Source organism: Pristis pectinata, chromosome 5 (assembly GCF_009764475.1).
Source record: "Pristis pectinata isolate sPriPec2 chromosome 5, sPriPec2.1.pri, whole genome shotgun sequence".
Lineage (NCBI taxonomy): Eukaryota > Metazoa > Chordata > Chondrichthyes > Rhinopristiformes > Pristidae > Pristis > Pristis pectinata.
Window position 1 is genome coordinate 58,823,907 of NC_067409.1, and position 17,342 is coordinate 58,841,248.

The 17,342-nt window shown below is 40.8% G+C and overlaps 1 protein-coding gene across 1 annotated transcript in view; it reads left to right on the forward strand.

Annotated features, from left to right (window-relative positions):
- glcci1a (glucocorticoid induced 1a) overlaps positions 1 to 16,877 on the forward strand; it is a 195,139-nt gene extending 178,262 nt beyond the window's left edge. Inside the window, exons 8-9 of the mRNA XM_052016912.1 lie at positions 4,263 to 4,383; positions 14,628 to 16,877. Of these exons, the coding sequence (XP_051872872.1) occupies positions 4,263 to 4,383; positions 14,628 to 14,979 (473 nt within the window). The 3' untranslated portion in view covers positions 14,980 to 16,877. The remainder of the gene's footprint in view (positions 1 to 4,262; positions 4,384 to 14,627) is intronic.
- The last annotated feature ends 465 nt before the right edge of the window (positions 16,878 to 17,342 follow it).

The following is a 17,342-nucleotide window of genomic DNA, read 5'->3' on the forward strand; positions in this document are numbered from 1 at the left end:
CATTGTCCCGTTAATGTTGAATTGTCAGTAATCTTCTAATAATGTGATTTAACCTATAGCTATCTTAACTGGCATTTACTTTCATAACATGCTGTTTTTTCTAACCGTGTGCCTTTTGTAACCAGTAAGATCTGTATCAGTCTTCAAGTTCAGGACTTGTATATTCAGTAAGTTTCAATACTGTTATTTATAAAGATGTATTACATGTCATCACAAATTGAGACTACCACATTTCTTTGTTTGCATGCTGGTAGACCTTCTGGTAAGGTATTCCCACAATGCTTTTGTGTGGAGAATTCCAGAACTTCGGCATGCAGCAGATGTCCAGGTCAGAAGGGTGTGTGACTTGGAGGAAAACCTACAATGTTCCTAGGTGCCTGCCATCCTTGTCCCTCTTGGTGATGAAAGGTGGTGGATTTATGAGCTGTTGTAGGAGTAGCTACGGTACATCTTGCAGATTGTACATGCTGCATTCATGGTGGGCTAGAGATTAAGGGAGTGATTTTTTAGGTTGATGGTTGGGTGTCAGTCAACAGCCTGTTTTGTCCTGGATAGCGTAAGTCTTCCTGACTGGTATCAGAGTGGCAGTTGTCCAGGCAAGGGGAGAGTATCAGAATCATGTTTATTATCACTGACGTCTGTCATGAAATTTGTTGTTTTGCAGCAGCAGTACATTGCAAGACATAAAGACATAAAAATTACTACAAGTTACAAAAGTAAATAAATAGTGCAAAAGAGGAATAACGAGGTAGTGTTCGTGGACCGTTCAGAAATCTGATGGCGGAGGGGAAGAAGCGGTTCCTGAATTGTTGAGTGTGGGTTTTCAGGCTCCTGTACCTCCTCCCTGATGGTGGTAATGTGAAGAGGGTATGTCCTGGGTGGTTAGGGTCCTTAATGATGGATGCTGCTTTCTTGAGGCACCGCCTCTTGAAGATGTCCTCGATGGTGGGGAGGGTTGTGCCCGTGATGGAGCTGGCTTGGGAAATTTGAAGATGAGTCACTAGCTGAATTTACCCAGCCTCTGATCTCATCTTGGGAGGAGTTGATGAATTTCCTTGTCACTCTGATCAAGGTCTTTTATTCAACTGTCTGTGCAGGATCCCTCCCCAACCATAGCCCACTGGACCTTGTGTCTATGACTCTTCCCACCCCAACCGCACCCCACCTTCCGCCTTCCCCCATCTAAATTTTTTTATAATTCTTATCCCTGTTTTCAAATATCCTCATGGCCCCATGTTCACTGCCATGGCCTTGTCTCGCACTACCACCTCACAAGATTCCTATACTCCAGTTCAGGTCCTCTGTACGTTCAGTTTTCATTGCCTATATCCTACCAAGTTTCTGTTTCTACCTTCAGCTGTTTTGTGTCCAAGCTCAAAATACACTTCCTAAACTTTCTGCAATGTGATCTATTCAGAACAATGAAGTTGTTTTTGATTTTGTTTTTCTGACTGCATTTCCTTCAATTGACTTATTTTCCTGTATAGTTACTATAAATGTCCTGCAGTATGCAGCTCGCATTCCTATGCTCTTGAGTGAAGTGGTGGTAAATCTATTCAAGTAATTGCCCAAGCTAAATGTAACGATTAAAATAAAAATCTGTTCAATATTGATACAGTATAATATTGGTCATAACCTTAATGCTGACACTACATTTATCGCTTACCTTTTTAATTGCTGCAGAGTGCTATGATAGTCTTCTGTAATTGTATTGCACTCTGGTTTGTAGCCAAAGCTGCTGATCTGTTATGTTGATTTGAAGTCGAGTAGATGGCGAGCCTGGTTCAGTAACTGTGCCTTTATGTATATAGAATGGGCACCATATTCTGCTGTGGGATGAAAGCTGCTCTTTTAATTCCAGTCAATGGGAGAAATGTTTATTCTTCTTCCAAAATGCTTCTAGCCATTTTGCACATAATTCATCCATGGATTACAATGTACTTTTAGTTTTACTTGCATTTAACAGCCATAGCGAATGCTAGATTCCTTTTAATGTGGACGGGGCTAGAATTGGTTTTAGGGAAAACTAATGGGGAATTGGTAGGCAGCATGGACTCAACGGATCAAAATGGCCACCTTCGCCTTCTATGTCATAAGGAAATATGGAAACATCATGGTTCACGTGTACGGTTCTGATTCAGTGCTGACCTGCTTTTATATCTCAATAGCAGCACAGTGGTGCAACAAGTAGAGCTAATAGCTCTCAACTCCAATAGCCATGTTCAACCCTGACCTCCAGTGCTGTCTGGCTGGAGTTTGCTTGTGCTCCCCGTGACTGCGTTGGTTTTTTCTGGGTGCTCTAGTTTCCTCCCACCTCCAAAGACAAGTAGGCTGGTGGTTAATTGGCCACTGTAAATTGCCCCTGGTGTGTAGGTGAATGGTAGAATCTGGTGGAAGTTGATGGGAATGTGGGGAGAATCTTCTCTTTCTACAAAAAAAAAGGGGGTTACTGTGAATGGATGCTTGGTGGTTGGCATGAACTCTGTGGTCTATGACTCTGTGACTCTATGGCTCAGCTCTTCATTTAGGACAATTTGATTTGTGGTGCCTAATACTGATTTATTTTTCATTCGGTACTGGATTAACCTGTATGCAACATTTAAAATGGCTTGAATAATGAAGTAAACTGTGCCTATACCTGTAACTAAAAACATGGTAGCACATGGAGTATTAGAAACCAACCATAATTGACAGCATACTTGGCCAAACTTAGAAAACTTTTAAAAGAAATGAACATGAATGATAGAAAAATGGAGGGCTATGTGAGAGGGAAGGGTTAGATAGATCTTAGAGCAAGATAAAATGTCGGCACAACATCGTGGGCCGAAGGGCCTGTACTGTGCTGTTATGTTCTATGATGTTGAGAGTAATTTCGTTTTTCACTCCAGAATGCTTGCTTTCAAACAATGTCTTGGACTGGAGTTTGTATTGGGTAGATATTCAGGAGACAATGAAGCTAACTGTGACTGAAAAGTTAGAAAGATACATAGAACAACAACTTGTATTTATCTGGTACCTTTTAATGTAGTAAATCATTATGAAACCAGGCAAGGATTGCACACAAATTGGGCCAGTCTTTCCTCGGAGAACTTGAATAAGCGTATTAAATAAGTGAACAATTATTTCTACAGAATTCCATCACCTAGTGGTTACAGTTGAATTTTTATATGCATGTTCAGAATTTATGTTTACTGATTCATCCAGTATGAAATATTCATTGCCTCATTTGGAATTTTTATTACAGTGAATGTGGATAAGCATAAGCAGTCTGATTGTCAGGAGTAATGCAGTGAAGAATGAAATGTTACTGATTTATGTGTTGTTTGCAATGAAAGAGATTGCAGGTGAAAATGCAGTAGTGCTGGAGCTTGGTACACAGATCATGTACAGGTTGGAAAGGTCATTGACTCTTCTACAGCCAGAGAGAGAATAAGGTCCAAGACCCATGTATGCTCCAGCTGCCTCAATTGTGCATACTTTTGTGCAGTTAGTTTTCTGTCTCGCTTCTTACATTGCAATGCAGACATTGCTAAAATTTGTTGAAAGAAGCATTATGTATTATAGTCTCTAGAGGTGCATGTTAAATAGTGAAACAGGATGTTTAGTGTGAAAACAAATTGAAGTCTTTGTTTTGAGAAATAATGACAATTACTTAGTTATCTTCCAAAGTAAATATTTTAGGGGATTAAATATTAATTAAATTTGTTGATGGGCAATTATTACGCTCTTAATATTATGTCCTCACTCAAAAGAACTTCTTGAATTTTTGCATTTTGACTTGGTCAAGAAAGCAATCTATTAAGACAGAAACTATGTTGCTATCCTTTCTATAAAGGCAGAATGAATGATCTTTTTGATACACCTTTGGGTTTCTTCAAGCAGCTCTTTTATATGTCAAGTAGATTTCATGTCCATATTTTTGTGCTTTACACTTTTCAGCATTTACATTTTACATTTGAAATATTGACAGAGTTAACCCTCACTGTCATCTATCTAGTTTGGAGATTACTCTAAACTCTTGTGATAATCTTGCTTAACCATACCAATGCATGCAGTTTTGTGCATCATTAGGACCCCTTCTAAGCTTCACTTGTTCAGGGTAGATATCCTATGCAAAATAAAAAATAACACTTTATTGGAAACAAACCCTTAATTCTGTGATTGAACACCATTGTGTAATTGGTTTTTGGATTTCTAAGTTGAACCAATTTCTTCTTTTACAGTCTGAGATCCTTCAGTAATCTCTTCCTTTGCATTTACAGACAGTGGGAGTAACTCGCCCCTCCCCAAATATGCTTCATCACCCAAACCAAACAACAGCTACATGTTCAAACGAGAACCCCCAGAGGGATGTGAGAAAGTGAAAGTCTTTGAGGAAATGTCGTAAGTGTCTTTGAATAATTAAAAAAATATATAGCCAATTTAGAAATGACTGAAATGCGCATTAGATGAATAAATTAATGGCACAAATACCATGGCTTCCTTGGTGGTTTGGATTCTGTATTTACATGTTTCATAGGAAGATTCTTTATTAAACGTGATCACTTTAGAATGTATTTTATGCATGATGGTATCACATCTAGATACGTGTGAGAACACATTCTTTTGTGTGAAGGGATAGAACTCCATTCCTAATGAGAGATTCTCTGAGTACATCTTCAAATTAAAATAAGCTGTTGCAGTAGACCAATTAAAAATGATGTACTGTTCTGCTGAATGTGAATCACTTGAAACACAAGATTGATAAATAGTATGAAACCTAGAGAGAAAATGAATGTTCTTTTTAAAATTAACAACTAGATATAACTTTTAACTTAAGTATAATACCATCAAAGATTAAGTTCCACATGGTAGTTTTTTTTAAGGTCACAGTATGAATGGCTAGATACAGTCATAGTTTGAATGAATATTTACAGTGAGGCAGGGAGGATATGAGCATGGAGTAGGCAACAAAATCCCAGACTCAGAGAGGTCCTGATATACTTGCTGCAAGGTATTGTTTTTTGACACTTATAATTCTGCTCCCTGCAGCCAGTCAGATTGAGGGAAGTATGGTGATAGAACAGATTAGGTTCTGCAGTGCTGATAGGCACTGATAGTTCTGATAGGCAGGTGCAGCGATGAGGGTAGAGCAGATCCAGTGGGGGGTGGGTCAAAGATAAGGAGAGGAAAAAAAAGGGCAGGGGACCTATCACTATCTCTTACTTGCATCTACCTATCACCACCTTGTGCCCATCCCACCTCCCCTCTTCTGTCCACCTATCACTGCTCTGCTTCTCCTTCCTATATATTTGGCTTCCTCCTTTTCCTATTTTCAGGCCTGAAGAAGGGTCCTGACCCGAAATGTTGACTGCCTGCTTTTCTCCTTGGATGCCACCTGGCCTGCTGAGTTCCTCAAGCATCATAATGTTCTTTATCTGGATTCCAGCATCTGCTGTCCTTTGTTTCTCTATTAATCTAAGTTTCCCTCCACAGTGTGTTGCTGGAGCATATATTTCTTTACTATGGGAAAAGCTGGAGCAGAAACTGTTTTTTCATTCCTGGATATGGGGATGGCGTTTATCAGTCATTCCAAATTGCCCTTCAGATGACAGTGAGCTGGTGTAGTCCAAGTGTGAAGGGATTCCTGCAGTACTGTTAGCTCAGGAGTTCTCAGTTTTTGAACTAAATCCTTGAAAGAAAGACTCGTGTATTGCCTGGTCAGCATGGTGTATGGTGTGAGGCGGAGCTTGCAAACAGTGGTGTTTGCATGCACCTGATGCCCAAATCTTTCTAGCCAGTGCAGTTTACCAGATTAGGACCATTTGAATCTTTTGAGGGATCATTGAATAAATATTTCAAAGCCAGAAAGATACAAGATTATAGAGAGCTGAAAGGGTTTTGAATTGGATATTGAATAGTTTTGAATTGCTTTAGCAGAACTTTAGTGTTGAGGGAGCAGGCTAAATGACTTTGTCCAACTGGTGCACATTTTAAGGTGAGAGGGGAAAGATTTAAAAGGGACCTGAGGGGCAACCTCTTCGCACAGAGGGTGGTGCGTATACAGAACGAGTGCCAGAGGAAGTGGTTGAGGCAGGTACAATAACAACATTTAAAAGTTTTAGAGAGATCTGGGCTAAATGCAGGCAAATAGGATTAGCTTAGATGGGCATCTTGGTCAGCATGGACGAGTTGGGCTGAAGAGCCTGTTTCCGTGCTGTATGACTCTATAGATTTAGCAATGTGTAGTGTATAACATATTATATCATTCAAATGTTGATCTCTGCAAGAGGAACAGGAATGAAACAGCTCTGGAGATGACCATATTCATTTACAACATGGTCACTATAACACTGTAGCATACACTTCAATGATGTAGCCACAAAATGTAAGAGAGAGAAATATAACACAGAAATGGACCCTCCAGCTCACTATCCATGCCGACCAACAAACGCTCATCTACACTAATCTTACATTAATCCCATTTTTCCTCTTGCATGCCCATCAATTAGTGAATTAAAATAAATTAAAGCACCAAGACAAGTTGGGTGACTGGGAACTAAGCCAATATACTGTACAATCAATGACAATGATTCTGTGCAAATAGGACATGATATGAGAAAGCAAATGGTCTGTAGAGTTTTGGGCAAGTTAGAGTATTTTGACAGTGGTGGGTCAGAAGTCATCAGGGTAACATGAAAATATTAGTCTGGAATTGACGAAGGTGCACAAGGATTTTAGCAGTGGATTGGCCAAGGCAGGATGGTGATGTTGCAGAGGTAGACAAAGATTGCCATTATGATGGAGGAAACTTTGGAGTCAGAACCTCATTTTGAGAGCAAAAGGAATACTGAGATTGTGAACAATTTCAGGTCTTCTGATATTACTGAGGGGGTGGAGTTGTTATGAGTGGGTGGAGTTTGTGGTGGAGAGCCAAAGATGATCACTCTAGTCAGGCCTTCCGCTGGAGCAACATTGGTGTTGCCCAAGGTCAAAGGTTGAGAAAGGTTCTGCACAACTGCAGAAAGTTTCGTTGAGTTCTCTGAGAAGTGGGAATTGGACTTAAAGGTTAACGGTCAGAAGCTATGCAAAACTGCAGCACTACTTTGGTAATTATTTTGGGATATTTTGCTACCTTTTTAATTTATTATGAATTCATGAAAATGAATTTTCCATAAGGTCTTAACAGGAGAGCAAAATAACATTATCTAAAATAAAACAGAAAATGCTGAAAACATTCAGCGGGTCAGACAGTATGTATGTGTGTGTGCGCATGCGGGGGCAGTGTGGAGGGGGTGGGTGGTAGAGGGCAAAGAGCCTTCATCAGAACTGGGAAAGAGAGAAAACAAGTTGCAGAAAAGGTGAGGGAGTGATGGGTAGAACAAAGGGAATATCACTGATAGGGCAGGGCCAGAGTTATCAAGGTGATATTTTTAATGAGGTCAGTCAGAGAGAGAGAAAATAGAGGGACATGTTAAAGTTGTGAAATGCAGATCAGAGCTGTTACTGAAACTGAGAACTAAAAGGAGAACGCTGGAAATGCTCTGCATATCTGGCAGTGTTTGCAGAGAGAGAGAGAGAGTGAATTAATGCTTCAAATGGATAACCTATTGTTAGAACAGGCCAATTCTGATACAGAAAGAGAAAGCAAGTTAACTGAAATTGTTGAATGTTATACTGAGTCTGGAAGCTCAGGCAGAAGATGAGGTGCTATTGAGCTTAAAGGCATCTAGGTCAGAGTAGAAGTGGGATGGAGAATTTAAGTATAATCAAATCTTTTATCAAATTCCTTGTCACTGCAATGCTAGGAATATTTTGCTTTTTAAAATGGAAATAATTCAATTAGATATTTTAAAGCAGAAGCAATTCACTTTTGTTAATGATGCTTAGCTTTTAGCCTTTCATTTCTTTGACCAAAGTGTAATTAACAATGTACTTAGTTCAGTGTATAAATCCACCAGCAAATCTATTCGTAGTTTAACAGGTTTCATGTCCATTTCCTGATGATAAGAATGTCTCCTTGTAAGTGTATATTAACCAGGGAGGGTAATTGGCATTCAGTTTACAGTAAGTTGAGTTTAATGCCATATGCACAGGTACATGTATGAACAGGTGCAATGAAAAACTTGTAGCAACGTCACAGCAACATAGCATCAGAGACAAGGCATTCACAAGAAAAACATCAACTAACAACATAAATTATACAAAATTATACAAGAAAGAACACAATTAGAACAAAAAAAAGTTAATTATGGTGCAAAGTAGTCAGTTGCTACACTGAGGTAGTGATTAGGGTTGTGCAGGTTGGTTCAAGAACCAAATGGTTGAAGGAAACTAGCTGTTCTTGAACTTGGTGACGTGGGACTTCAGGCTTCTGTACCTCCTGCCCGATGGTAGCTGTGAGAAGATGGCATAGCCTGAATGATGGGGATCTTTGATGATGGATGTTGCCTTCTTGAGGCAGCACCTCATGTAGATACGACCGATGGTGGGGAGGGATGTGCCTGTGATATATTAGGCTGAGTCCACTACTCTTTTCAGCTTCTTACGTTTCTGTGCATTTGAATTTCTGTACCAGACCATGATGCAACCAGTCAGGACACTTTCAACAGTACATCTGTTGAACCTTGTAGACTGTTCGGTGATATGCCGAACCTCCTTAACCTTCTAATGAAGTAAAGATGCTGGTGCATCTACCTTGTGATTGTATCTATGTGCTGGGCCCAGGACAGGTCATCCAATATGTTAATGCCCAGGGATTTAAAGCTGCTGACCCTCTCCACCACTGATCTACCAACGGAGACTGGTGCATGTTCGCCCTCCTTCCCTATTATTAAGAGTCAACAGTTTCTCGAATTAGTCCTAATGATCGTTTTACAGTTTCACTAACTCCAGTGCCAAATGAGCAGTCTGCTGGCTAGTGGGTACCTGAAGGAAACTCTGCAAGTCTAAGTGCTAGAAAATGTAAAATGTTACTCCTTAAATACTGCCTTCTGCAAGTATGTTTCCTGAAGGTAGGTAAGGTAAATTAAATGGGATTATGAGGTGGAAGGAATCAGATTTGTTATCACTGTCTTATATGACATGAAATTTGTTGTTTTTTTGGCAGCAGAACAGTGCAAAGACACAAAAATCTATACATTACAAAAATAAATAAATAGTGCAAAAAAAGAATAATGAAGTAGTGTTCATGGGTTCATGGATCATTCAGAAATCTGACGGCAGAGGGGAAGAAGCTGTTCCTGAATCATTGAGTTTGGGTCTTCAGGCTCCTGTACCTCTTCCCCAATGGTAGTAACATGAAGAGGGCATGTCCCAGATGGTGAGGGTCCTTAATGATGGACGCTGCTCCTTGAGGCACCTCCTCTTGAAGATGTCCTCGATGGTGGGGAGCATTGTGCCCGTGATGGAGCTGGCTGAGTCTACAACCCTCTGCAGCCTCTTGCAGTCTTATAACTTGGAGACTCCATACCAGGCTGTGATGCAACAGTCAGAATGCTCTCCACCATACATTTATAGAAATGAGTAAGAGTCTTTGACGTACCAGATCTCCTCAAACTCCTAATGTAGTAGAGCTGCTAGTGTGCATCCTTCGTGATTGCATCAGTGTGTTGGGCCCAAGATAGATCCTCTGAGATGTTGACACCCAGGAACTTGAAGCTGCTCACCCTTTCCACCGCTGACCCCTCAATGAGGACTGGTGTGTGTTCTCCTGACTTCCCCTTCCTGAAGTCCACAATCAGTTCCTGGGTCTTGCTGACATTGAGTGCGAGGTTGTTGTTGACATCACCCAACCAGCCGAACTATCTCACTCCTCTACGTCTCCTCATCGCCATCTGAGATTTTACCAACAGCAGTGGTGTCATGGGTGAATTTATAGATGTGTTTGAGCTGTGCTTAGCCACACAGTCGTGAGTGTAGAAAGAGGAGAGCAGTGGGCTAAGCACACATCCTTGAGGTGTGCCTGTGTTGATCGTCAGTGAGGAGGAGATGTTATTACTGATCTGTGCTGATTGTGGTCTCCCGATAAGGAAGTCAAGGATCCAGTTGCAGAGGGAGGTACCGATGCCCAGATTTTGAAGCTTCATTATTAGTACTGAAGGAATAATGGTGCTGAACACTGAGCTGTCACCTGACATATGTCTTGCAGTTGTCTGAGTGCTCCGAAGCAGAGTGGAGAGCTTTGGAGAAGGGTTGATAGTAGATAAAGTCTGAGCTATTCCAGTAGGAAATATACAGATTAATCTAAGGGATTAGAAAATCAAAATTCAGGAAAACACCTGGATCCAACAGGGATATAGCAGAAGTGTCCACTCAAGAATGTGGTCACGCGTGATAAATTAATTTTAGTCTAAGGTACCTTTAACAAAATAATTATTTTGCATTCACTGGATTTAGGTTATTGGTATAAAGTACATAATTATTCCTCTTATACCATTGGTGAGATGACTATATCTAGAATATGGTGCTCAAATGATCTTGATGTGCATGTGATCCAATTCTTGAGCTAAATTATCATTAATGGCTGAATACACTTATGCAAGATTAAAACTAATCTTGTTATTATGTTTCTGGGTCTTTTACAAGTTATACAGTTTAATAGGTAGTTCTGCTCCAGTTTTATTGAAATAATTTAGAAACCTAAATTCCTCTTTAATAGCAGCTCTGATTGTGATGTCTTTGAAATGTGCTACAACTTTAGCTTTCATTTCTGAATATGAATAGAAAGGAAGTAGAGGCAAGCTCGTTCACTGTGATGCTGTTTGAATAAATGCATACGAGAACCGTAATTCAGTATTTAGTTTTCTAATGTGATTAAAGTGCAACCGGTTAAATGGGATTGCTGGGCCTTCAAAACTATTCAATTTGCCAGAAGCGAGTTGATTCATTGAAATAAAATGGTATTAACTGTGTATATGTAATGTTAGGTCAATGAAATGCAAGGGTGATAGCCATAGAAACTGGCTAAGGGATAGTGATGCACAGTTAACTGCAGCCCATTGATGGCAAGTGGGAAATACCACACGAGAGGTGACAAGTTACCGCAAGAGTCTCAAATGCCTGGAGATAATGTGATCAAAGGGCAGTGAACCAGTTAGATGTGGAGGTCAAAGCCTGAAAACAAGCTCCAAGGGTCTGGATGCAGTTTTGCAAGAAGTTGAATGCTGCATGTGAGCGGTAAGTGTTAGTGCATGCTCAAAAATAACATTATCCTCACTGATAAATTCACCATGTACCCATCAGTTATCTACTAACCATTTTTCCTTGTGTAATATTCAAAAGATCCAGGGTGTCCCAACACACTTAGCATAGCTGCAAGCCTCAGATTCACAACATGCAACTCATGCACACTGTTCACCCAGGATAGTTAAATCACTTGAATGCGCAGCATGACAATTATTGAGACAGTTTCCCTCTGTTTCAGGAGAAAAGGGCACAGAACTGGAAGTGGCAGAGCTAAATAGAGGGGTCAGGCCTGCCTGCATGTCCTCCCTCTCTCCTGATTGGAGGAGATGGCCCTGACCATTATTGGGACAGCTGTTGTTGAGGCCACGGGTGGTGATGAAGTTGAATCCATCAAAAATGGTGGTGTCCTCTTACAATAATCATCTTCCTAACTTGCCTTCAACCCACATCCTTTTTACAAGCTGTGGACGATGCCAGCATCTGCCTCTTCCTCCTCACTGCATCAGAACCTTACCCTTGTGTGGTTCTCCTGCCAGCTACCCAAGAGCAACAAACAAGACGCTGGAGGAATTCAGCGGGTCGAGCAGCATCTGTGGAGGAAAATGGACAGTTGACATTCATCTGGACTGAAAAATAGAAAGGAGATAGCCAGTATAAAAAGGTGGAGGGAAGGGGTGGAGCAAGAGCTGGCAGGTGATAGGTGGATCTTGTGGGGTGGGGGGGGGGGGGGAGGTGGGAGGGAGGTGATAGATAGGGAAGGAGAGAGTGGGAGTGGTGTCATGTACTAACGAAACCCAAAACATCGACTGTCCGTTTCCCTCCATAGATGCCGCCTGACCCGCTGAGTTCCTCCAGCGTCTTGTTTGTTGCTCCAGATTCCAGCGTCTGCAATCCTTTGTGTACCCAAGAAATATAACCTGGCCAAGTGGTGAAGGATGAATAAAAAGGCAGCATCGATAAAGGTGCACCTTCACTCGGTCTCACCACAGTGGCTCCTTCAACTACAGACATTCTGGAGAATAGAAGCCATAGTGTGGACGCTCCAGGCCCTGATGGCCAGTAGCCAGGCCAAAATGTTGCAAGTAGCAGCTAATCTAATTTGAGGTGCCTGATTGACCTGAGTACAGAAGCAGGCTGATGAGTTTGCTTTGTGCATGCATGGTGGATTAGGAATCAATAGACAATAGGAGCAGAAGTAGACCATTCGGCCCTTCGAGTCTGCACCGCCATTTTGAGATCATGGCTAATCCTCAACAATCAATATCCTGTTCCTGCCTTGTCCCCATATCCCTTGATTCCCCTATCTATAAGAAACCTATCTAGCTCCTTCTTGAAAGTGCCCAGAGAATTGGCCTCCACTGCCCTCTGAGGCAGTGCATTCCACAAATTCACAACCCTCTGGGAGAAGAAGTTTTTCCTCCCCTCTGTCCTAGATGGCCTAGCCCTTATTCTTAAATCATGCCCCCTGGTCCTGGACTTCCCCAACATCTGGAACTTATTTCTTGTCTCTATCTTGTCCAATCCCTTAATAATCCTGTATGTTTCAATCAGATCCCCTCTCAATCTTCTCAATTCCAGCGTGTTGGCCTCCTGCCAGCATCCTGCCAGCCTAGCCCCTATTCAACATCAAGGAGCTTGGACAAGCCTTGGAGTAGTTTTGCACAACGTGTGGAAACCATCCTTTCGGATATGGAAGTGATGGCCCGCACCACGGACACAGGAATGGAGCCAAGCATCTAATGGCCAATGTCTCAACTTCCACTGTGGTGCTCATGAGCTTCTGGCTGCCCCAGTGGAAGTTCATGGTTTCTGCCGTGCTTGGTCAGCCTCCTGCCGTGCAGACTCTATTGCTAGCTGCTGTCACCATGGCAGTCTGCGCAATGTCACAGTGCTCGAGCACTGCAGCAGGTTACCAGGATTGCTGAGGCGCTGCCCCAGGGGAGTGGAAGAGGTCGCAGCAAGCAGTCTGCGGGAGGAGCTCAGCAGGTTGAGCAGCGTCTGCGGGGGGTGGGGGGAAGGAATTGTTGATGCTTCAGGTTGAAACCCTGCATCAGGACTCAGTGGAAGAGATTCCTGGCATCACAAATCTGCTTTCTCCTCTCAGGAAGGCAGCAGTTGTGATCCCATTCCAGCTACTATGCCAGTGCAATTCTCATGGTCTGTTGGCAGCCCACAGTGACTGCTGCCACCAGTGCCCGACCTTGCAGTCTGCAGCCAGATCCGACTCCTCCCAAACTGGAGCAAAGTCCCTGCAGTTTTGCTATTCACTGGAGTGCAAAGGAGGTTTTGTCAGACAGGTATCATGTACACTCTGTTATTTAACCAGAACCTAAAGCTGTCTCATTTTCTTTTGGTAAATTTATATATGTTGATAAAATAAAAATGTAAAAACTAATGTATTCCCAGAACCTCCAGAATTTTGAAATGTAATTCTTACTATTCTTTTGCAATTCCATCAGTGTGGAAATATTGGATTTGGTTTATTATTGTCATATATACTGAGAAACAGTGAAAAGCTTGTCTTGCATGCCATTCATACAGATCAATTCATTACACAGTGCATTGAAGTAGTACAAGGTGAAACAGTAACAGAATGCAGAATAAAGTGTTACCAGCTACAGAGAAAATGCAGTGCGGGTAGACAATAAGGTGCAAGACCATAACGGGGGAGACTGAGGTCAGAAGTCCACCTTATCGTACTAGTCTTGTATGACAGTGGGATAGAAGCTGTTCTTGAGCCTGGTGGTATGTGCTTTCAGGCTTTTGTATTTTCTACCCAATGGGAGAAGAGCAAATGTCCTGGACGGATGGGCTCTTTGATTATGCTGGCTGCTTTACCGAGGCAGCAAGAAGTGTAGACAGAGTCCATGGAGAGGAGGCTGGTTTCCATGATGTGCTGAGATGTGTCCACAACTCTCTGAAGTTTCTTGTGGTCCCAGGCAGAGTAGTTGCCATACCAAGCTGTGATCCATCCAGATAGGATGCTTTCTATGGTGCATCAGTAAAACTGGGTAAGATTAAATAAATTACAAATAACAAAGCTGAAGGTGTTTGTCATATTTTAATATTTCTGAGCTCTGAAATATTTTTACTGCATTTAAAAAATATCGAGATGTTTCCAACCTTAGAAATTATATCCAGTCAAAACAATTTAAACATCTTGATTCAATTTTATAAAATCTTGAATTGCCAATGAAGCTGTTTCCTTAAATCATCATTTTCATGTGATGTGTTCTCACTAATTTCCTCCCCCGTTTAATTGGATTTGTTCCATCAATGTTGTTTGATTCTGCCAAGTCTTAGCAAGGCCAAGAAATTTGGAGGTTCTCTTTTGCTGAGCTACTGTTTCATTCTCAATGTTGTTTCTCCTCTTGAATGTCATAAATTGCAGTACGATGGATTCTGGGACACGGAAAAGAGTCCATCTCCTTGAGTGCATTAATAACTTTGCTCTTTCCTAGGTCTCGTCCTCCGAGCTCCGTCCCTTTGTTTTCCTGTCCTGACAGAAACAAAGTGAACTTCATCCCAAAAGGGACAGCCTTCTTTCCTGTGAGTATTGTCAGCCGACCTCTGTTTTCCACCTCTGACCTGATGCTGAAGAATTCATCAATCTCTGGCTTCAGTCCCAGCCTAGCATCCAGCACTGTGATTGCTGAGCAGTTTTCATCTCAGGTCTCATTCTCACCTTTGTCAGATGACACCAGCACAATGGACTCTGAAGCCTTGGCGCAGCAGCCGTCACGTCAGCAGCAGCAGCTCCACGAGCCTCAACCTGAAGAACTTTCCTCTGCTCAGAGCTTTGTGATAATCTAGCCCCCTGCCCCCTGAGGTGGAGCAGGCCTCTGCCCTTGCGTAGGGGTAGTCTATATATCTGATTGTCTGCATGGAGTATCACCTGCATTCTGAACAAAGGTTCTTAGAATTTTAGCATATCTTACACTGTTCTTGGCAGGGATAGAATTCCTCTTTTAGGGAATGTTTGTGAAAAGCAATGATGCTTGCAAGACACATGCTTTCATATAAGTGGTTTAAATGCAGACTATGCATAACATGGTACATTTGGATGGATTAGTACTGTTGTCCTGTATTCCGTTCCATCTCCTACAGTAAGAATAAGCTCTATATATTAAAGAAAAATGCCTGTCTAAAAGATAGAAAAAAATAGATGTTGTGTTGCGTTATGTCCAATGGAGAAAAAAAATATTATGTTTACAAACAATCCAGGTTGTTTAAGTTTATAAATTCTTGTAACACATACAATGCAAAAAAGAAAAAAATGGCCACAACAGTTGCACAGTGCCCACCCAATGGCCTAGCTTCAGGTACTTCAGTTGAAGTCTAAACTCAGGTAATTTGGAATGTATATCCGCATAGGATTTTAATGAATTTGTGGCTGAACAAGCTAATGGGGAGTTTAGGGTAAGCATCACTCTTGCCTTTCCTTTTTTTGTACATTAACCTTTCCTCATTACATTCCACTTTCTTTAAATAGAAGTGCATTCTGATCCAGGGAAGACCTGGATGGGGGTGAATATTAAAGAACCAGCATTACTGTGATGTCTGACATCACTTGTTTTAGTGGATGTTCGGTCAAAAATTACATAAACCTTTGTTTTGAGAAGTATCAGCGTTTTGTATGACATTTCAGAATTTAAGAAAATAAAGTTTCAGGTGTTGAAGACTGTTAAGCTGTTAAAAATACAGTAAAGTGTTGAATACTGGGCTGTATCTAAGAAACATTCCATGTTGTGAAGAGATCTCAATGATCAAATGTTTAAGTCACATAACCGGGCTCTTCAGGTTCTTGTGTTAGAAATGTTCCCTTTTCTATGTGTGAAGTTTAGAATTGGCAGATACACAAAGTAAAATGCTATTACAAAGATGAAGTAAAATTAATGTTTAGTTTCTCATCTTGACTCCACCTTTTAGGTTAAACCCCTCGTTTGCACAATTTCCTGTGACTACTGTTAGGAAGCTTTTCTTTTATAGAGTATTTTAAAACAGTGGTAACTTAGCTAGTATTTATTTAAAGAAAATGTACTTTGGTACAGGAATGTGATGGACTAAGGTTCAGCATAGCAGATTATCTTTTTAGTATTCAATTCAATTAATGACTCCTATATTTTGAGAAGTGTTACACTGGAACCTATGAAGAAAACAAGAACCTGGGACTCTTGCATTCAACTCCAGAAATAAAATTTGCACCCGATATTGGATTTTACCACTAAGTTGGTACAAATGATGAGCTAAGTATCTGTGAGAGACAACTTTACTGTGGAACACTGTGTCCAAAACCCCTTTTAACTTATTTTTTTTCACCTGAGAAACTAGATATTAATTTTTATCAAACACTGTTGCAAATCTGTTCTGATTATGATCTTTATAAAGGTTTTGAACCAAATTGGTTGAAATTAGCTGAACTTAAAAAAAAATGTAAATCAAAAACATTTATTGGTCTGTGTCCTACATCCAGATGTAGAAATTTTGTTTGTCAAGTGCATTGTTTAAAAACTTGTTTGAAATTTTGTACATAGTTTTGCTGTTATTTCTAGCCACTGTGCTAAACAGTATTTATGAGTTGCCACGCAATGTTACTTTAAATAACACATTGTGTGGCTTTTGTTTTGTATTTTTTCAGTATATAGTTCTTGTCTTATTTAAAGTAAAGTTATAGCAAAGAGCATGAATAAAAACTGACAATTTTCTAATAACATATGGTTTAAATTATTTTAATTGGGGGGCAATTCATTGTTAACTCCAGATTCCATAGGTAGAAGGCCTCAGATTGAAACTAACATTTTTTTAATGAAATATTTCAAACAATTGCCCACCTTAAAGCTACCACAACGCTTCAAATGCATGTGAAGGTTCTTGTTTTCCTTTTCAATTCCCGAAACAGGTTCACATGATTCCATTGAGGGTATTTTTCATGGTCTTATCATTCCATCCTGCAGACATTTCTTTCCTCCAAGGTTAAAAATCACTATAATATCTGCCCCTCTCCAAATTGCATGGGGAAATAAAGCAGGAATAGGTCATTCCATCCTTCATGTTGCCTCCTGAATCTTTTGGAATTCTCTGCTGTAGGGGTCTGTGGAGGCTCAGCCATTGATTTGATTCAAAACTCAGATTCAAAGATTTTTGGATAATAGAATCAAGATTTGTAGGGATAAGGT